The sequence below is a fragment of the Molothrus ater genome, chromosome 5, assembly GCF_012460135.2.
Source record: "Molothrus ater isolate BHLD 08-10-18 breed brown headed cowbird chromosome 5, BPBGC_Mater_1.1, whole genome shotgun sequence".
In the NCBI taxonomy this organism is placed as follows: domain Eukaryota; kingdom Metazoa; phylum Chordata; class Aves; order Passeriformes; family Icteridae; genus Molothrus; species Molothrus ater.
The window spans coordinates 47,047,921-47,069,720 of NC_050482.2; the positions used below are offsets into that span (position 1 = coordinate 47,047,921).

At 36.6% G+C, this 21,800-nt stretch overlaps 1 protein-coding gene across 4 annotated transcripts in view; it reads left to right on the plus strand.

The window, feature by feature from the left end:
• The window catches only part of CNOT4 (CCR4-NOT transcription complex subunit 4), a 76,662-nt gene that overhangs the window by 42,610 nt on the left and 12,252 nt on the right, over nt 1-21,800 (plus strand). For 2 of the 4 annotated variants that reach the window (XM_036401299.2, XM_036401301.2), the window contains exons 4-11: nt 876-962; nt 1,491-1,592; nt 2,290-2,415; nt 6,970-7,094; nt 11,058-11,213; nt 13,778-13,835; nt 14,296-14,545; nt 16,416-16,913. In XM_036401299.2, the coding sequence (XP_036257192.1) occupies nt 876-962; nt 1,491-1,592; nt 2,290-2,415; nt 6,970-7,094; nt 11,058-11,213; nt 13,778-13,835; nt 14,296-14,545; nt 16,416-16,913 (1,402 nt within the window). The remainder of the gene's footprint in view (nt 1-875; nt 963-1,490; nt 1,593-2,289; nt 2,416-6,969; nt 7,095-11,057; nt 11,214-13,777; nt 13,836-14,295; nt 14,546-16,415; nt 16,914-21,800) is intronic. The other 2 variants (XM_036401300.2, XM_036401302.2) reach the window with 1 other exon arrangement.

Genomic DNA, 21,800 nt, shown 5'->3' on the forward strand with positions numbered 1-21,800 from the left:
TTATTTTCTAGAACTAGAAATGCCCTTTTGTCTAGTTTCAGTCTGAGTAGTCAGTACTTTTGTACCTTCTTCCATCACAGAAATGGGAAAAAAAGCTTTTGGTATAAATGTCAAATATGCTTCCAGTTTCATTGGTGCACAGGTAATGGTTATGCAGCAGAGTTGCTTGATATGCTGGTGATGTTCTTGATTTGCCCAGGGTCCCTAAATGATTTGTTAGTGCTAACTGATTCCTGGGAGGGCAAGATGAGTATTTTTTTCCTTTATGGATGTGATCATCCCTCATTCATTTCAACATGATATTGATTCCAAAATGTTTTTTCTTGTCCCTAGAAATTTTCTTTTGTCTTCATTTACTTAGTCTGGTCTTGGGAAAACTTGAGTTATCTTGAGCTAATTGGTTTACTCCCTTTTTTTTGGAGTGTTGGGAATGGCAGTCAGGATTCAGCATTTTATACCTAGTAATTACTATAGCTGAATGCAAGTTTAAGGTGTATGGTTATTTGGAAATGAGAATTAATGTGATTTTTATTTTTTAAATCAAATTATAAAACAGGTATATACAGGAACTTCTTATGCTGAATGGGATATATTTTACCAGGGTGGGATTTGGGTAATCAGAGTACTGAAAGAATTTTTAAAAATACAACATGAAATGTGGGATATTTGTCATTCAAGTTCTGCCGTGACAACATACTTTGTACTGCAAGTAACTGTGTTTTTATGTGGGAAAACAAATCTAAATCTTTGTGCTCTTCTTTTAGGAGAGACCTGTTTTTTATTAGTTAAAGGTTTTAGCTGCACAGTTTTGCAAAAGAATAAGTACACCTCTGTATGAATTATAAGTTTAACATTTGAACTTTCTTTTCTTGTAGGTTTTGAAACGACCAGAATATTTTGGGAAGTTTGGTAAAATACATAAAGTTGTCATTAATAACAGCACATCATATGCAGGCTCACAGGTAAGTCAGAGGTCTTTGTCATTTTTTTACTTTAATTCCTTTAGAGAATACATGTGTGCAGAGTGATTCTAGGGCTCCCTATTTCTGATTAAGCAATAGGTAAGAGTGTAAAAAGGAAAAAAGGCCTTGCAAGAATCAAAATACCATTAAATTACTGAGGCATTTTCCAACCAGGCTCTTGAAGCTGGATGCAGAATGCAACATAGAGAGATTGAAAATTGGGAGACAGGATGAGAAACTTCAAAGAAGTAGCAATATAGCATTTAGTCGCTAGTCTGCATTTTGGGGATAAAATGTCTTTTAAGTATTTTTAGAACATTAATGCAACATACTGATGCATTTCTCTTTTCTTCATTCTTCATGCATCACAAATGAGTTTTTATGGTTACTACCTTTTTTCTCAGTTTCTTGTTAAAAACATCAAGCCCTTAATATACCAGTTTATTAAGTGATGGACTAAAAAAGTTACTTAATGATTAGATCTGTTTAGGGAAAGAAAAACAAGTAAATAGTGTGTTTTCTTCCTAGGGTCCAAGTGCCAGTGCATATGTAACCTACATCCGGTCAGAAGATGCCCTCAGAGCCATACAGTGCGTCAATAATGTGGTGGTAGACGGCAGAACACTTAAGGTGGTAACATTTATGTGTTCTTGCATATGTGTGCTAGAACATTAATATCAGGGATTGGCATACAGTTTTGTTTGTGTTGGCTTTTGACTTCTTTTCCTGGTATTAATCTCAAAATGGAAGTTCAGGAGCATCCAGCTGGCAGTGTTTTGGTGGGTTGGCAGATAACTTCTTAAAACAAAGTTTGAGTCTAACATGTACCTCCTGTCCATGCTTATGGTGGCTTTTTTGTTGTATAGCATAATAGTACAGTGTGAAAACCCACTGTTTGCTTTTATAGAACGTTTCTGTAGTCCATACACCACACCTCTCAAAAGCTCCCTGGGAAATCAAAGGTTTTTTTCCTTTTGGTGTCTGTGCAAACAGGTCTTCAGGCTGATTTGGCCAAATTGGTGGCTATAGAAAATCTAGTTACTATTCATTTCCTGACCCTGCTTACATGTCTCCTTATGATTATGCAAATATTTACTGAGGTTCTTACTTTGGCATTTATTTAGATTAGGATGCATTTTTATTTTCATCCAATTATCTAATCCTCAAGAATATATATATTTCTTATAAATGGACTTTTTATTCCATCTGCATCAAAAAATGCATTATGGTGGAATTTCAAATCTTGAGGTAATTTTTTAGATATGACTTTATCTTAGATGGTTAAAGACATTCTTAACCTCCAGTACTTATTTTTTTTTTCCTTCAGGCATCCTTAGGTACAACAAAATATTGCAGTTATTTTCTAAAAAATATGCAGTGTCCAAAACCAGACTGCATGTATCTACATGAGCTAGGTGATGAAGCAGCCAGTTTCACAAAAGAAGAAATGCAGGTAAGTGTAGTGAATGGGAAACACATGAAATGTGCCACATACGTCTTACTGTTTATGATTTAGTCTAATATGTGTCATGTGTTGCTGAATGTTATGGCAGTGATGAATTTTGAAATCTAAAGGTGATTAACCAGGATATTGCAAAGAACAGTTAGCTCAAGTTTTTTCATTGCATGCTGTTGTTAAAGTCTGAGAAGTCCAGTGACTGTTCATAAGGCAAAAAGAAATAAACTCTTAGCCTGGAATTCAAACAACCTGATCTAACTACTTTCCCTTTTTTCATACTAAAGTAAGGTAGTGTCATTTTTTTTCTCTGTGAATGAAGTTAGTTCAGATCTGGGTTTTATTGTAAAATTGGTGTGTGGACAGTTATGGATTGACTCTTGTGCTGTGACTGACCATGCTGTCTGAAGCCCAGTAACCCTCCTAACCTGTGAAGCATTTAGAAACCATTTGCAAATAAAATGTTGAGGGTTACTACAATAGCACATAAAAAATTATGCTGGGATTTTTTTTACTATTTCAACATCAAAATGCTTATTGTCTAGAGTAGGGAACCAAGTAAATGGATAGCTTTACTGTCTCAAATGTCGTGCATTCTGAGCAAGACCATTTCTGGTCTGTCTCCATCCTTCTACATGAGGTGTGGTAAAGCTGTTAAACTCAAGTATGCCAACTTTGCATCCATGCTGTCATTTTTGCCCATGGTCTGTTGCTGAAGCAGAGGGTCCCCACCCTTAGTGCCAGCGCAAATTTTGTTCTAGTATAATTTTCTATGTTAGGCTGATGTAAGCTGGAGAATAAAGAAGAATGTCCATACCTATTAAATACTTTCTACAAATTATTTCTGAGGATTTCAGCAGATAATTGCAATAGAAGGAAAAGTTCAAGGACAAACCAGGTCACCTTCCCTGTATGTTTTCCTGTATTTCTCCCACCACCAAATCTGTTACATATGTATGTTTGGGAGTATATTCCCATCTAGTCTTTTGAGTTTTTTATAGACCTGTCAGCCATGAATTTATTTAATCCATTTTGAACCTGTCAATACTGCCAACCCTTTAGTCTTTTGTGGCAGCAAGCCCCAGAAATTCACTAGCTGTTTTGTAAAGTGCTTTCTTTTGCCCGTGTTGAACTGGGAACTGGTTCGTTTTGTCAACTTTCCCTTAATCTTAGCTTCATGGTGCTTGCTGAAAGCAAAACCCCTTATTCACCTTACTCATTGCCATTGTGTTATGGCAAAACTTGATCTAGTCTCTCCCAGTTTTCTCTCCAAATCATAGTTTCTGGTCTTTTAAACTTTTTAAAGCAGTTGCTCTATTTCTGCAGTGTCTGTTGCCCTTCCCTATATTTTCTAGCTGTGTCTTCCTTGAGATGGAGAGATGAGATGCATGATGTGGGGGAAGCCAAGTTTAATTTATCAGTTTTCAATGTGCTGTATGTAGTGTGATACATGCTTTTTTCATTTTGTTTTAGTTTATTTGAAGTGGCCTTCTTAGTGATGCCCAGCACATCTTTTGTGGCTAGTGCATAATCAACTAACAGTTTCTGAGCTCTGTTGGCAGTTACCTCAGCATCTTTTTTTCTGGGCTGTAACAGCCAGTTCACAGATCAGGAGTGGGTTACCATGGTCTAAACTGCTTTTCCCTTCTTGTGTCACCTGACATGTCCTTGGTGAAACTGATTTGCCACCATTTGCTTATTTACTGATTTCACTGGGTTTCCTTTGAAGCTCCTCATTATCAACATGACAGTTTATTACCCAAAAAGCTTGATATTGTCAGCAGAGAACTTGCTTTTAAGTCCTTTCTCCTGCATGCTGATGGTGTTGCATAGAACTGATGCCAGTCATCAGTGCTCATTGCTTGCTTCTGCACCCTAAGAGTTACACTTTGAACTATCTTAAATTCACACTCTCTTCCATGGCAGATTAATAAATAGCTGGAATGAAACCTTATCAAAAATGTCTTCTTTCAAAGTTTTGTGGAGCCTCTCTATTTATGTTTACTGACTGTGAAGAATTCATGTTAGTGAAGCAGGGTTTCCCTTTACAAAAGATACTTAGATTCAATCCCAGTGGCTTGTGTTTATCCATGAACTTCTATTTTTAAAAATTATTGTTATTGTTAGTATTATCATCTTGTAATCTTTGGAAGGATGCAGGTTTACTTAGCAGCCTGTAGTTCACAGAATCTTTTCTACAGCCCTTTTTGTAGAAGTCAGTGGCAAACTCTCAATCCTCTTGCCTGACTGCTAGTTAAAATTGATAGGCTATGTACCTTGGTCAGGATTTCATTTTCATGTGTGAGTTTCTTCAGAAGTCTTGAGTGGATTTTACATCATCTTGGTGACTTACATGAATCTTCCTTCCCTGTTCCTTGTTATATTGCTTAAACTTTTATTGAATTTCATATTGCTTTCTTAAGAGTAATTGGAAATTATACACCTGCTAAGTACATTGTTTTTTTTGGTGTGCCAGCCTTTCTGCATTTGTATGTCAGTGAATTTCCAGATCCATTTAATGAGATTGAATGTTCATTGTTTCAGACTTTGACTCTGTATTTTTAAAAAAAATTGACAATGGATGATTTGTATTCTTAGTTAAATAATTAATAGATCTAAACATAGTGATGATAAAATAAAAAGAATTGGTAGAACTCCAGGAAGTCTAGGAAAGTGAAGTTGGGAATATTAGGTGGGTTGGAAATGCCAAGTTTGGCCTCTGGGTTGTCTGCTATAAATAAAATACAATTACTACAAGCTTCTGTATAGGATTTTAATCTTGTTTCTTTCTTGCATTTGTGTGGCAAATAAATGAATTAAGACTGACCACTGATGTATGTAGCTGTGATATTCGGTCTTTAGTCACTTAAGCAAATTGAGAGATCCAGAGATCCAGGGAGGTTTCTTTTTACTCATCTGCTTAACGTTTGCAAATTGTTAATTGTGCAAATCTGTGCATCAGCCTAGTTGCTACAGTCATAGTGGATGGTGAAAGAAGCATTTCCAGGGTGCAGAATATCTCAAGGTTTGCATTTAGGTGAGCCATACTGTAGAACCACAATTTTTCATACTTTAGGTAGCTGTTTGGGTGTAGACACTGACCAAATGGATAAGATGATGCATACACCAGATGTTTCAATCCTTCTTGAGAGGTGTGTACATCGACTACATTAAGGACACATTCAGGATCAGTCAGTAATGGAGAATTGGAGGATTAAGTAGCAAAAGAATGGACTCATTGATAAGGTTTGACCTGAAGTATTTCAGTGAGAGATGCAGTTGGCCTTCTACAGGCATCCATAAGGGAATGTAGTTTATCAGCAGTACTATTTTTTTGTATTTTGTCTATTCATGCTTATTTTTTTGTAAAAAAAACTAAGTTATATTTTTCTTTTAGGTTGTAAAATTTTCCTAGGGTATGTGCACATTGAGTGTGCGTTAATTCCATTCTTGTTCCAACAAAATAGTAAGGAATCAATTAATGTTACAGAGAGTTAAATTTTATATGTACAAGTAGTGTGAGAGCTTCTTAATCAATACTGAAGATCATTAATTTGGTATTTCAGACTTAAGATTCAGAAGACCTGACCATTAATCTTGGCATTTGTTTCCTTTGCTAGAGGACATCTAGTATCTGGAAATGCTAGAGAAAAGCTATTGACAATTTCAAATTCACTGTTTTGTTTTGTATCTTGATTCAACTCATAATAAAACTTAACTTGCAAATAGTAATTCTTAGGTTAGAATGTTGTAGCAACCTACAAAAACCATGAATGCTCATCTTGGAATTCAGATGTTACTGAAAGTGTTGGGGGTAGGAGTAGATTTTGCTGGTTTTGTTTTTTGTATCAAGCCACAGAATGTTATCTGCAAGCTAGACTGAAAAACACCCTTTTCCTTCACTTGCCATATTCTAGAACTCTGGAGCTGAATTGGACCTCCACAATTTCTGAAAGCAAGAAATTGTTCTCAGTTGATTCAATTAGCTGAAAGAATATTTCAATATTTCAGTTACTAAAAAGAATGATTTATCAGTTATTGCTTAGAATATGCTGTTTGTCATGTCATACACCTCTGCTGTTTTATTAAGCTAATATAAAATTGCTTTCATTTCAAAAGAACTTTGTTTCAAAGGAACTCTTTGTTCCTTCCCGTCTTCTGAAAAGCGTAGTATGGTTGGAATATGAAATGCAGACTGCCTTGGAAATGTCACTGTTTGTGATTTCTATGGTATATTTGTGAAGCTCTTGATTAGAACTGAGGAGCAAGTTCTAATAAAGTTGCCAATGCTTTTCTGATTTAGAAGTCTCAAAAAAATGAATAGTATAAATAGGTGATTTTTAGGCAAGCTTTAGAGCTGTTGAGATTACATCTGTGCTGAGAGTGAGAAGCACTGTTTTGAGTTTGGCAGGAGTGAGCTGACAAGTTGTAAAGGCTAAAATAGTAAGCTTTGGGACATATATATGGGCATATTATATCTATTTAAAAATTATAACTATAAATTTATATATTATACCAGTATTCATTCATTGTGAGTTTCTCTTTCCTTAGGCGGGTAAGCACCAGGAATATGAACAGAAACTACTGCAAGAATTATACAAACTAAACCCCAACTTTCTCCAATTATCTACGGGTACAGTTGACAAGAACAAGAACAAAGTGACAGCACTGCAGAGGTACGATGCGTAAGTACTGGTGCTGGACTGCCTGGTTATTCTTTCTGGTTATTCCAAAGAAAGCTTTTATTCCTATTTCATCCCCCAAATTGCCTCCTGTTTTTAGTACCTGCTATACGATAAAATCTTACAGGTTTTCTCTGTGGAGAGACATTGTTTAGGAGTGATAGTCTCCAATTTAGAGTGTTCCCTCTGAAGCCGCTCCACATTCCTCCCCTTGCCCTCCCCTGTACCAGGCAGGAGAGGAGAATTGGAGGCACAGAAGGTAAAAATCAGAACAATTTACTGGAAACAGCAGTGAGATAAGAAAACAGTAACAGCAACAGTACAAATGACAGAGGGTACAAGAAAGAGTCCAATGATTCACAAGTGATTGTTCACCCCACAGAAGCCCCCAGCAGTACTGACCACTTCCTCTGCTAGGCCATGCTGACCCAGAAGAGAGCTCTTCCCCAGAAAATTACTTAAGGTGGTATGGAATTGTCCTAGCCATGCTCCTTACTGGCTACTGCAAAAATTAACCCTGTGCTGGCCAGAACCAGGACACCTGCACCACTTTGTTCTAAAACAGTGTGTATCTTTGGAAAGAAATGTGTTTTGCATTTGGATCAGTAGTTCAGAACAAGGTATTCTGAAAGAAGACCTTGTATTTTATGTTTGTAAAACCAAATACATTTTTTCAAGACCAGATGTGTACTTTCTTGGTATGATTGATATCATTATGAATGCAATCTGTATTTTTATAACTGAGCTATCTTATGACCTTAATGTTTTTTTACATCATGATTTATAGTGCAGTCCATATATTTTTTACTATGTTGTAGCTGCAGATATAACTTATTATGCCTTGCTAAAATAATGTTCTGTTGATGTAGTTTGTTCAGTAAGTTATGAAGAGATATCTATCCATATGAGTATATAGTCACACAAAGATAAATGCAAGTCTGAGTTTACCAGTCCTTAATTATTCATTCAAATGTCATATGTAAGTAATAAAAGCTGTTGACAATTTTTCCACTCCTTTTTGTAGGAGTTTGATAAAGGAGATGGGCAGAGCAGAATGTGAAAGTTAGATTGCACTTCATATGAACCTTGACCATGTATTTAGGGTTTTTGTTGTGTGCCAGTTCATACACTACTGTATTTTTCAGACAATAGTTTGCCAGTGGCAGCATCACTGCACAGCCCTCTAAGCAAGACAGTGGGTACTGTGTCTGAAATACTGTCAATGGGTCTTGAATGAGCAGAATACAATTCTGAGAACTGGTATTCCAGCTGGTATACTGGGACTATTTTCTTTCTTTTAATTTCTGGAGGCAGTTTGATATGCACTTTGACTGCAAGTGGTCAGGGCTTCCAGAGGGATCTTTTTCCTTAAGGACAGAGCTGCTCCCTATTTCTCAGGCACTGGTTCAATATTGACTTCAAAGGTAAAGTGCAGCAAGCAAAACAAATACACCACTTCTTGAACTTGGGTATTGATGATTTTTAAGTTTGAAATCTGAACTAATTTTAATTTGAAACCTGATTAGATCCCAGCAAAATAAATTATACCAGTGTGGGAAGAATGCACTATCTGAAACTGCAGCAAACTTTTATGCCTTTAGGAAGCAATTAGGAGTTGGAGGTTGGCCAGTTTGTGGTGCTAACATTTAGCACTTAGAGAGAAAATGGCATATTACTCTAAAGGCAGCAAGTGGTAATTTCTGGAGGTAATTTCTCTTGTCAGTTGAACAGCATAATCACAGCTTGGACTCTCTTTGCTAATGCTTAGGTACCACCTTTAGGGTTGCAAAGTGAATTTCCTGCAGCTGGGATTTGGACATGTTTTGTCGTTGCTTTTGCACTGGTGAATGAATGCACATTGTTCTTTCACAGTTTCTACCCAATTGGGTTCTTGTAGGATTGTTTTTGTAGGATTCATTGATAGGATATTCATATTTCTAGCAGTTTGTCACAGCCTCTGACAACTGCAAACTGGTTCTTGTGTTTCTGGGGTGCAGAATTTCTGTTTCATAATGGAAAGGAACAGAAGTTGAGCTCTAAGTAGTAGATACTTAATTATAAATATCCAGTAGTAGAAAAGAGTTTTTAGAAAAACACTTAAGAGTTTAACAATTGTTTTAATTTGAAAGGTCCTGCTTGCAGACCTTTTCTTCCTGTTGAAGACAACTGTTAAAATCCCCTAGGGCCACTCTGTGTACTCATCTCCTGCTATGTTTCTTGATAGTTGTGGTGACTTTCTTCTCTTAAAATTGGAGATAGACTCCAGATTTAAGACAGATCAAGCTTTTTTTATTTCCTTGATGACATTTTTCTGAAGAACTGAAATGAGTGTTTTCTTATGCTACAAGAACAAGCAATTATTAAGCACATACTGATCTTTTAGAGAACAGCCTTTCAGAGACATGCGGCCTGAACTTAACTAAAACAAAAAAACCCACATACACAAAACCCCCCACCTCAAAATACACACCAGTTTGTTTCTCTTTCCCTTTTCCTTGGATGCAAAACTGACTTTTAACTGGCATTTTAAAGTTTGTTTTAGTATAGAGATGGCTTTGCACTGTAGTGAACATAAATTTGGATATTTGAAATAAATGGATTGACAATTTTCATAATCCAGATTTCAATTCATTTTTGTACAATGACACTATTAAATGACAGATATGCTGCTGCTGTCTCTTCATTCCCTGATGTTCTGTATCTGATCAGCTCATTAGCTCTAACATAGTCCAGATGTGAGCAAAGCCAAGATGAGATCTGTAGATCAGGTCAAGGTACTCATCTATCTACATATTGTATATGTAGCTGAGAACAGATGGATACAGAATAGCAAATGTTAAAATACTGAGATTTGAGAGGAGCTACTATTACTAATTTTATCTGAATAGAAGTAGGAAGCATTTGTGTTGCTGTAAGCAGTTACTGAAATTTCCAGATTCTGACTGTGAAATTAGTAAATTGACCTAAAAATGTAGAGTAAATGTTGGACCGTGTAATAGAAATATACCAACGTAGGAGAGCATCAGGAAGGACAGAGATATTAAAATATTTTTTTGGTGAAAGCTGCTTTATTATGAAGACAGGACTTGGACACTAAAACCAGCTCCTAATAGAAGCAAATGGAAAGCTACAGGTAATGTAGAAGAACTTGAGAGCACAAAAGATGATATTTTATAATAAGATTGCAGGGTTGACAGACAGCACTGTATTTGAATCCATTTGGTTATAGACTATATTCCATTTTGCTTAAATTTGTACAGAATGTAACTATTTACAGCAAAAACTTGGACTTTGAGTCCTCTCTTGAACTTTTTTCAGTTCTAATGTGCACTCTAAAATGAAATCTAATATTACTTTATAAAAGGGAATTAATTACGGTTTTAAACTAGAAATGAAGGAAGCAGTAACTTGAGCAATGTGTTTGTCTGGCTGATCTCATGGTCTGTTAGTAAAGCTGTGGACTCCTCTGTAGGTGTGAAACCTAAAACTTCATCTGCTATGGCCAGGCGTGATAGGACTTGGAATATAAAACATATATTAAAAAAGTATGACTTAGCTCATGACTTACAGAACTTAAAAATAGTTATGGGCTAAAGCAAGTAATTCTGAATGAGCTATGCAGAGGTCTGGACACTTGAACTATTGATGGCATTTTTCATTTTTATTTACATTTTTTTCCTCTTCCTCAAACGGGCAAGTTTGGACTCTAGGATTGGCAAAGCAGCTGTCTATTCAGGAAAGAAAACAGAATTCCCTCTGGTTTTCTCTCTACCCTATCCCACTAATTTTTTATGTCATCACCTTTTAAAATCTGAAAAATAATATCCAGATAAATCTATTCTTACGGATTGTCTGGCACAAAGATTTATTTCCCCAGTGTTTACAATTTTTAAAACACTTTCTTCATAACTTGAACTCTTCAATTTTTTTTTTTATTTTACTCTTGCCTTTTTCCAGACCCAACAGTAATAACAAAGATGCCTGGCCATCATTACAGAGTTCAAGTAAATCGGCCAACGGTTTAACAATGGAACACAGGAAAACGCCTCCTATATTAGAAAATGGCACAGACCCAGAACACTTGACTCCAGATGGTGCAGACTCAGATTTCGGGTAATTGTGCTGCCTTTTGTACTTCAGACAGCTTGCTTTCTCTCTCACTGATTGGTGTGGAGGGAATGATTCTTCAGTCTCTCTGGTTGGAGAGCTGGATACAAATCCTGATCCGGCCACAAAAAGCTGGGCTTAGTGTAGCCCGTGTTAAAAAGTCTGATTGGCACACTGTGCAGGAGAACCCTAATATGAAGTTAGTTAGTGACAGTACAGGTAATGGCTGAGGGGAGCAGAATAACCAGGGGATCAACAGCTTGTACAGCTGCACAGTCCCATTCAGAGCTAAGTCCTTCCTTTTTTTCCATACAGAAGCTTCCACAAAAATATGCCATTTGCTGTACATCAGGAGGTTTGTCATTTGGAAAAGCTTCAGTAGAGGGAAGTTAAATGTTAGGGCTAAAATATCTAATTTCCTTCCAGTGATGTGTTCCAGAAACACAACACAGAGGAAAGGGCTCCCCAATTACCACTCAGAGGGACAACAGGGCAGCAGGTTGAACTGAGGCTTCTTTGTGTAGAGGAAGTAATTCATCTGCTTACAATCATCTCTTATTGCCAGCCAAATTTTTTTTTTTTATGCCCTTCTTGAGTAGAACTGGTGTCCTCTTCCACCTTATGCATCACTAGCAGTTACAGTCCTAGTCTGTAGTCATGCTGGTTTGTTTTTTATGGACCCCTTAAGGTAATAAACATTAGGCTCATTCAGAGGTTGGATGGGAAAAAAAGCAAGGTAAACCCTAATATTTCAAGCAGTGGTGCTGCTGATTAGGTACCTAGTCTTCATTTTAAATCAATATTGAACCAATGCATTAAAATGGAGAGCGTTGTTGGAAGTGGTACCTTCTTGTTAGGCTAAATAGCAGTCCCCTTGAGGAGCAGAGAGCCTGGGAATTGCATCTCAGTAGTGATGTGCAGGTTTTTTTTTCCTGAAAATAATGTATTTAATGTAAATAATTTTGTAGTCAATAGATAATGAGCCTTATTCGTTCCTGAGAGCTAGAAGTCTATCTTGCAAATAAAAGCTCCTTAGGCAGGTTCGAGTATAATAGACATTTTAATCATTTAGATTGTCAGTAAAAGTTGTCTTACTCATAGCTTTTTAAACTGCAGTATGGTGAATGTTAGTGCTGTAGGAAAGGAATTTGGCTGGAATATCAACTCTTCAGTCAGAACTGATTGTGTAATGAAGAGTCTACAGCAGATTTCTATAGGAATTTAGAAATTACTAACCAAAAGCAGTGTCTTTCAATTGGAAGAGCTTTATTCATGCTGTTGGATCACTAAGCAGAGAGGATTTGTAAATCTTCACTGGAGTAGCACAGTGATTTTTCCTTTATAGTCATAAGTATTTCAGCTTAATTTATCTGTTTGAGATACTGACTCAATCAGTTGTCTTTTTTTCACAAAAAAAGGTATTGATGATTACTCTTACACAGTGTCTTTTAGAGTGGAAAATTGTGCTGAGTTTTGATTACTAATTTTGGCGTGAGGGGAAAATTACAAGTGGAAGAAATCTTACAAATAGTTGACCTTACTATATGGCTGTATGCAGTAATTAAAGTTAGCAGCACCAAGGGCTGTTTGAAAACAAGGTGTATCTAGAATCTGAAGTCTGCACCCAGTTAAAAGAAATTGTTACATATATTTTTCAACATCATGACTGTAATTTGACTTGTATCACATTGTGGCCTCTTAGTGGAACTGAAATTCATGTTCTTACTTCTGATGCTTGTTTGTAGAATCTTTGTATTGGCCTGTGGAGCCTGATGCTTGTGCATCTTTTCTCATGGGTAGATAAAAATGAGAGTACCTTGAAGTTGCAAAGCAAAGATTTTAGTGTGAACTTCAATAACACCATTTCATTAGTGCGGTATTGAGATTTATTGATGCAACTCACAGATGCCCATAAGAATCTTGAATCCTGAGATGTGCCATTTCAGCCAAGTCACAATAATTTGCAGTGAATGGCTTTCTGAGGTGGTTTTCTGCTGTATCTTATATTATCCTTATTTTTGGCAGGTTTTTATGCTATTTTTTTTACCCTTCTGTCATCTCAAACCTCAGTCTTAAAGGCTGGTGGGAAGCTTAACTTGCCACCAAGACTAAATTGTTAATTTAATGTTTTATCTCTCCCAGATTTATTTAGAATTTGTATGGAAACAGAAAACTTGTGTGTTTGGAAAACAGATCTTTTCCAGTTTCTTTACAGTAGTAGCTTAGATGGAACTGACTGTTACAAAATACTATCATCATATAGACTTCTAGGGTTTTGTATGGCATAGAGCTGCTATGAGCATGTTCAAAACTTTAATTTTGTTCCTTAAGGCAGTCAACAAGCAGAATGGCGAGTGATGAAAAGTATTACAGTATGTAACAAGTTATTGGAATGCTTATGATTAAAAAAGCAGTCTCATAAAAAATAAGTGCACTTTTTCCCTTCTTGATCCCTGCTTTTTAATTTTTGTTGTAATTTTAAGGCTTTTCTTCCACTACGAAAGCAAATGTTTATTTTTCATGTTAAATACTTGAGTCTCTTACTGTCTTTTTCCCTCCCACTTTTGCAGCCCTATCGATAAACCTTCAGATTCCCTCAGTATAGGAAATGGTGACAGCTCTCAGCAGGTAAGACACAAAGATAAGTGCTCTGAAAGTAACAAGTGGGTTTGAGGACTCAATGCAACTTGCCAGTTGGAGAAGCATGTGTTTTCTGAAGTGTCTCATAATTGGGCATTGGAATAGGCCGTCCCAGGGGCGATGGAATCTCTGTCTCTGGAGGTCTTTAAGAAAAGACGGATGTGGCACTTAGTGCCGTGATCTCGTTGACAAGGTGGTGTTTAGTCATAGGTTGGATTCAATGAATTTAGAGGTCTTTTTCCACTCTAGTTTATTTTGTGATGATTTTAAACAAAATTTAAAAATGCTATTGCTAAGTTGATTTTTTTGTTTGACCTTCTGCTGAGGCATATATTAACAAACCTAATTGTGGCCAGGAGTTTTTAGGAAACTTTTCATCTGAGTTAGTGAAGAATATTTTTATAGATAAACTCATGTTCTAATTTTTCTCTTTCTCTCTTGTTTGCAGATAACAAACAGTGACACACCTTCACCACCACCTGGTTTAACAAAACCCAATCCAGTTATACCCATCAGTTCATCTAATCACAGTGCACGGTCTCCTTTTGAAGGGGCTGTAACAGAATCACAGTCACTCTTCTCTGACAACTTCCGGCACCCTAACCCCATCCCCAGTGGGCTTCCTCCATTCCCCAGCTCTCCACAGACTTCAAGTGACTGGCCCACAGCACCAGAACCACAGAGCCTCTTCACATCAGGTACATCCACAGCTTACATGGCTGCGTGCTGCCTGCTTTTGCAGTTGCTTAAAACTTGTACAGAGTTGTGCAGAGCTTAAAACTCTGTAGAACCTAAAACTCTAGGACTTGTTTTATACTGTGTTTTCCCCCCTTAAAAATGGTTAAATTTGTCACTTAACTGCAGATGAATTGCAGTGACCTAAGGGTTTCTTCTTAAAGAAACTTTGCAGAGCTTTCAAGCTGCATGACTAAATTATCAGAGTGCTTACTTTAGTTTTTCTTAGCAACATGCATAGGATATGACATGTATGCTTTAATATTTAGTGTTACAGATTTTTATTGAGAGTGGGGAAAATACATGGTATCAATATATGTTGATGTGATAACCTGTAATTCTAATATCAAAAGCTGTTGTGTAGAATTCAGAATTTTCTTAGTATCCTGCATAGTTATCTGAAGGTGTCTCATCTTTCTCTTTGAGGTGAGATTCTATAAATTCAGACATGTTATGTTTAATTTCATCAGATATTTATTTCATCAGATACCTGTATTTTTCAGGTCCTCTCCTATGAAATACCTTGTCATATGCACAAAACATTGTTTTAGTTGTAATTATATAGTCTTGGGAATAGTTAATAGTATTGAAGAATTCACAGATAACTCTGAGGGAATTGTTAGGAAGTGAAATGAAACAATATCAGTAAAAAAATGAATGAAAATAATATTATATAGTTGGTTTACTTAGTGATTAGTCATCTTTTGATGTTTATCTTGCTCCTGGATATCATAATTCTGTTTGTAAACAATATTTATTACCAAGGAAATTCCTTTCTGCTAAGGCACTTGATGCACCAGTTTTGTGAGGATTAAGTAGCAGTGAGATTTCCAGGTAGTAGAGATCATAGTTAATATAAAGTGTATGGTTGTGGTTTAAATAAGAATGCAGAGGACAAGTTCTTGTTGGTCCAGCAACTGTTTATCATCATGGATTTTAGAGTGAAAATAGAACTGTCGGTTTCTTCTCTGAGAGGATACTGAACCTTCTTAGAGCAGCGCACCAGGTCCCTACCAGCAGAGGGAGTTAATGTTGCAAGTGATGCTACCCTGTACTTAGCAGGTTGCTTGACCACAGTTTTGAGGAAAAATATTGTGAAGATAGACCAGAATTCACTGAATCTGAATAGCAAACTTAACACAATCATGAAAAGAAGTAGTAACTGAAAATGAGGACAAATTCTGATAACTTTTTTGCAACACTGCCTCAAAATATTTAACAGTATCTTGTAATTCAGTTCCCTTTTTTGTTTTATCATTGTCTCCTCAAGAATTTGTCTTGTTTCTCTTCATAATGGTAGACAGTAGGGGATTTTTTGTGGGTTTTTTTTTTTTGGTTTTGTTTTTTGAACTACTGCTCTGAGGTTCTTCCTTTTGAGAGGGAGCGTCCTGCTTATCTTTTTTGCACATCATTACTGGTGAAAGCAAAATATTGAACTGAGTAAAGACCTTATTTATTATGCTCTGCTTGTTCACACTTCCATGAAGTAGCATGGGGTATAGAAGGTTCTAAGCAAGTGGTCATTGGTCTCTTTCTGCTTGGGACTATTCTTGAAAATACTTTCTGGATAAGGTTTTTCCATGGTTCAAGAACAGTGCAGCTGTGCAGTAAAAATGTTATTTACTACTTCTCGCACTTCACCTTTAGTAGAAGTCTATGACAGTTTGATTTGAATATGGCATTCTAAGCTGATGAATAAGGTATCTTTGGGGAACATAAAGTAGTATTATATGGAAGATAAAAGACCACAGTCAGATACACAGGCTGAAACTTTCATATGGAAAAATGGTTTCTAACAATTGTTCTAAATCCTGTTCCTTTCTTCTCCAACAGAAACTATACCAGTATCCTCCTCCACAGACTGGCAAGCAGCTTTTGGGTTTGGTTCCTCCAAACAGCAAGAGGACGACTTAGGGTTTGATCCCTTTGACATCACCCGCAAAGCCTTAGCAGACCTGATTGAGAAGGAACTGTCAGTCCAAGACCAACCTTCCCTTTCGCCCACATCTCTTCAGAACCCTACCCCACACACTACAACTGCCAAAGGGCCAGGTTCTGGATTCCTGCATCCTGCTGCACCCACAAATGCCAACTCTCTCAGTAGCACCTTTCCAGTCATGCCACAGAGGTTTCCACAGTTTCAACAGCATCGAGCAGTTTACAACTCCTTCAATTTTCCAGGCCAAGCAGCTCGCTATCCTTGGATGGCCTTCCCACGCAATAGCATCATGCACTTGAACCACACAGCAAATCCCACCTCAAATAGTAATTTCTTGGACTTGAATCTCCCACCACAACACAGCACAGGTCTGGGAGGGATCCCTATATCAGGTAGGTGAATAGGGATACCGATGAATATGACTTAATTCATACTCTCAGCTTCTCTGAGTTAGAACAGGAAAAGGAAATAGCCAGCAACAAGCAGTAGACTGTTATCTCTTGACTGTTGTACTAGATTATGAACAGAGGGAGGAATATTGTTTTAAATAGGTCCTTTGTATTAAAAAAAAACCAAAACAACTAACTGGATATTTAGCCTTGTAAATGTTGAGCTTTATAAGGAAGGTGGAGTATTATGTGCCCGCTTAATATTGTGCCAAAGCAGATTGGTATTTTGGTTCTTCAGTCTTGCCAGACTGGCTTTACTTAAGAATAGGCCCTGGAAGTGCATTGTGACTTTCATGTTGGCATGCAGGTGTTGACCAGAGTTCTTAAAGTCGTGCAAAACATTGTAATGATGGTAATTTGTGCCAGATGTCTTGGCTGGGTCGTTCCCTCTTGCGTATAACTGAATGGCTGCACAGTAAAACATTTAGTGCTGTTCATTTCTGTACTTCAGATGGCCTTAATATTATGCTAATCTTCACTGAATGGGTGCTTCCAATGTGTGTAAGAGGATTCATCCTGATTCTGAGGGCCTTGATGTTGGAGAAAAATAAATGTGAAGTCAGGCCGGTTTAGGCTGCCCTGAGTGGATTAATAGGCTCTTGCATTTAACATAACAACTAAGAAGCTAATTGTAACAATAATTGTCTTGATTAAAAATTTACTTCTGGGGTTTGAAGTTCTTCCATACTTCCAATTTAGCTTGTCCTAAACAAATTCTTTTCTTGTAACAAGGGAAAAAATTGTATTACATGAATAATGAACTGCAGGTAGAAAGTCTCCGTTAGCTCTTTGTAGCCTTGAGGGGGAGAAAACTTCTCCTTGAGATGTTGCCAGTATTATTTTCTTTTCATGGATTTTAGAAGTACTAACTTTACTATAAGAAAATGACCTAGGAAAAAGTTAGTGGGGTTTTTTGTGCTCTAGTACAAGGACTAATTTTGGCTGTTACTTTGCTGTACTTGCTCCTCTTTGAAGGCTTTTTGCAGCTACTGTACTGTTGAGGGGTCTTTAGGCTGATACAAATATAAACATAGTCCATACTGCTAGTGCAAGTAATTCAAAACTCTTTACACTGGCAACAGCAAAGTTTTAAGCCTGAAATGACTGATATTGGTTGCACAAAAAAAGTTGTTTCTGGCATGGAGTAACAAAGTATAGCATCCATAGCTGCACTGTTGCTCTCTTTCCCCTAAACTACATACAACTTTCAGAAAAACAACAGGACATCACTTTTCAACTCCACCAGTCAGTTGTAAAAACTGCTACTTTGAGGGGTCAGTAAAAAGACTATCTTATGACTTGGGGGTCCAGAAAAATCCTTTAATGTTGAAAAAGATCTGTTCAGGTTGATTTCAGGTTTGCAAAAATATTGCATTATTTTAATTTTAGTTAGCAGTTTGAAAGTGGAACTTTTTGTGTTTGTAGGAGATTTGTAGATTTTTTTTCAACTTTTGAAAAGCACCTTGTATGGTACTGGTTGATGCACAGCCCAGGCCATGTGCTTCCCCCCTATGTTTTCAGGTAGCAGAATTGATATTTAAGTATGTCCCTTTTTTGTATGCAACTGCTACAACCATTTTATCCAAAAATATTTTCGGCAAATATTGTGCTAAAACCACAATAAACATCTGCTGTGTTAACCATGGAAAGTTCTTTATGTTGGTTTTAATCTCTTGTTATAGAAAATATTGTTAGTCGACTGGCTGACAATTAGATAGCTGTTGCTGCAGTGCAAACACTTCTCAGCTGATATACGTCAGCTTTGATGTATCTTGAAAAAAGATATTTTGCACAAGGATGGATTACTCCTTTTTCCTGCTGCCAGAAATCAGCTGAAGTCTCCGTTCTGGTTTAGTTTGCTGGGTTATGAGCTTATATTATTTATATTTATTTTAGTGCTCTAACTGCTTCAGAAGTACAAATAATTTGAAAGTCAGGAGATGACCTCATAGCTCTTTTCTTGTGTGCTGACTTGATAGTTTCCGTTTTTTTTTTTTAAATCTGCATCTAGAGTACAGGTCTCTCAATGAATTCCTTTTATTTTCTGTTTGAAAAAAATAATTCCTGTTCTTTGTTTGTTTTTAATCTATCAGTAGCAAGTATTTAATTACTGAATTTTCCTAGTTTTCTCGTAATTTACAGATACATCTATCTGGTGGGGTTGGGGAAAGAAAGTGATATCCAAGTACAGAGACCTCATGTGTATAAGACTTTATCATACCCTAGCTGACCTGCTAGAAAGGCAGTGCATATCATAACAGCTGTTTAGCAGTATGGAACAGTTAGTTGTAGTGGACACCTAACTTGAACCAGGAGAAGTTCTTCTCTTGGTTCTTTTGTTAGTCCATATTAGGATGTTTTAGTCAATGTTACTAGCTTGGCTGGTTCAGATATAACAGGAAAAGAAACCAAGTGTAGGTGAAACTTTGCATTCTGTCTTGTAGCAGAGACCCTATACTGCTGTAAAAGCCACATGTTCTTTAAGGTCTTTGATCACAGGTTTTTACAGGATTATAAATTCTTAAAGTAGCTAATACTGGACCAGTTAGTGGTATAAAAAAAGGGATGGGAACAGGGACATGATTCTGTGTGTGCTTGCTCTATTTAATCAACCCTTTTGAAGCTTTTTTTTATGTCAAAACAAGCAGATCTAATAACTTCTATAAATTCATATGTTAGCATAGTATTTTCTAGGCTTTCTAAATTTGAATTTGAGTTGGTTTCACTAGGCGTATTTGTGGTATAGAAGCTTGTATTAAGAAAATGGTATCTTGTAAACTGCTGCTGTTTCTACTTTAGACATTATTATTCACATGAATTTGAAATGCTCCTGTGTGACATGTTAAATGTAATTTGCTGAAACTGCCTTTTGTTTGAGCTGTGCTGTGTTCATAAACTCACAGCTTCAGGCAGGTCTGTTCTGTGATGTACCCAATTGAAATAGAGGAACACAGGCACTACCTACATTTCTTTTTTTTTTTTTTTTAATTAGGGTCTCACTTAAAAATAATTTCTATATGGAATTTGGTTGCTTATTTCTTAGAGGAAGTAGTTAATTATTAACTAATTCAGCGGTTTCCAGTGAAATGACACAATGACACATGATTGACTTCATAGATTTATTATGCATGTATTTGAAATGTGTCATGCTCATCAGGCATACATTTGTCCCCAACCCATAGTTAAATGAACTTTTTGATTGATTGATTCCCAGAGTAACTCTTTTTTCCTTCCCTCACTGTATCATTTTTCCAACTGTAGCAGATGTTTCATCTTGTCATTTTCAGGGACAATTTAAGCTTATTGCTGTTCTCTGGAGTGGGATGGATTAGATGGTTTACTATGAAATTATAAATGTGTAACTCTGCTTCAGGAGAAAAGTCCAGTGACTTCTTCATGGACACTGTGATTCTTGCTGCAAGCAATCTTACCCTAGATTGTATGCAAGCCACCCTGAGAGTATTGGCCAGCAGCTATTCTTTGTTCTGCAGATAATGCCAAGGGAAAGATTGATTTACTAGCAGCAGTTTGGGTGGGTGTGTGCCTTTATTTTTATTTTACTATAGGATAACAGGAAACTCTTTGTCGTTTGATAGCTAGTACACTATCATCTTTGCTACCCTGCTGCCTGGTGGTGTGTTCAAAAATAATAGCTATAATATGGGATCATAGAATAAGATAGGATTCAGATTAAGTGTCTTTTGGGACATATGTGTACAAAATGAGATTTAGACATATTAATTTGAAAATAGTGAATTCAAGAAATAAAATCATATATTTATGAGTGGTTGGTACTCATTGATTTTGTTACATAGAAGTACAGTTACAAACTCACAGAGTTAAAAGGATTAGGAAACAGTTGAAAATGGTTAGTCCACATTCCCCATCAGTTCTATGCAAGATGAAGTACTTGACATTTTAAAACACTGGCTATTACTTCATTTTGTAATTTCATAATTACCCTGAATGAAAAACCTAATTGTAAGCTCTATGTAGACCAGAATAATGAGGTAGTTTGGACTCTTCCAAGACTACTCCTACACCTACACTCCTGTGTATATTCTTCCCAAAAAAAAAAATCATTGAAGCCCCTGAGTTGGAAGGGACCCACCAGGATCATCAAGTCCAATTTCTGACTCTAACATTTAGGGCAGCCTAAATGTTATATGTCTCAAAGCTTTCTCCAAATGCTTGTTGAACAGAGACAATTTATGTATATCATATATTAAAAATCTAAATAGAGGAAAGAGTCAAGTGGACACAGACAGATATGAAGCATAAAGAATTTAACCTTATTTAGGATGGGGAAAAATACTTTATTCATTGTCTTTGAAGATAGCCATTGTAAAAAGTTCATCAAGATATTTTAACTATGCAGCTGACTGATACAGGAGCTGCCATAGGATATTTCAGAACATGGGGGTTGAATGTTATAAGTCTGTGTAGTAGAATATAATGAAGAATCAAAATTTCATTTTCTCAAGACCTTTTAGTTTTGATGTTGTGGCTTATATCTGATGAATATGTATATCCTTATTGATTGATATTATGTATATTTAAAGATGAGACTTAATAAATGAGTAGGCAACTCTAATAATTTTGGGTGTCCCCCAGCAGTGTCTGTGGTAGTGGTGTTGCATTCCTTATCCAGACACAGATTAGCATGCATGTCTTCATGTCACGGCTGCATTTAGGTTTTTGTGAAGCAGTAGCTGCTAGCAGGGAGGACAAAGCAATGACAGTTTTATTAAGAAGGTCCAACATCTTCCCACCTAAAGTACTGAGCTCTTCCATTTCTGACCTATTTATGGTGTTGCATCTTCTGCTGCT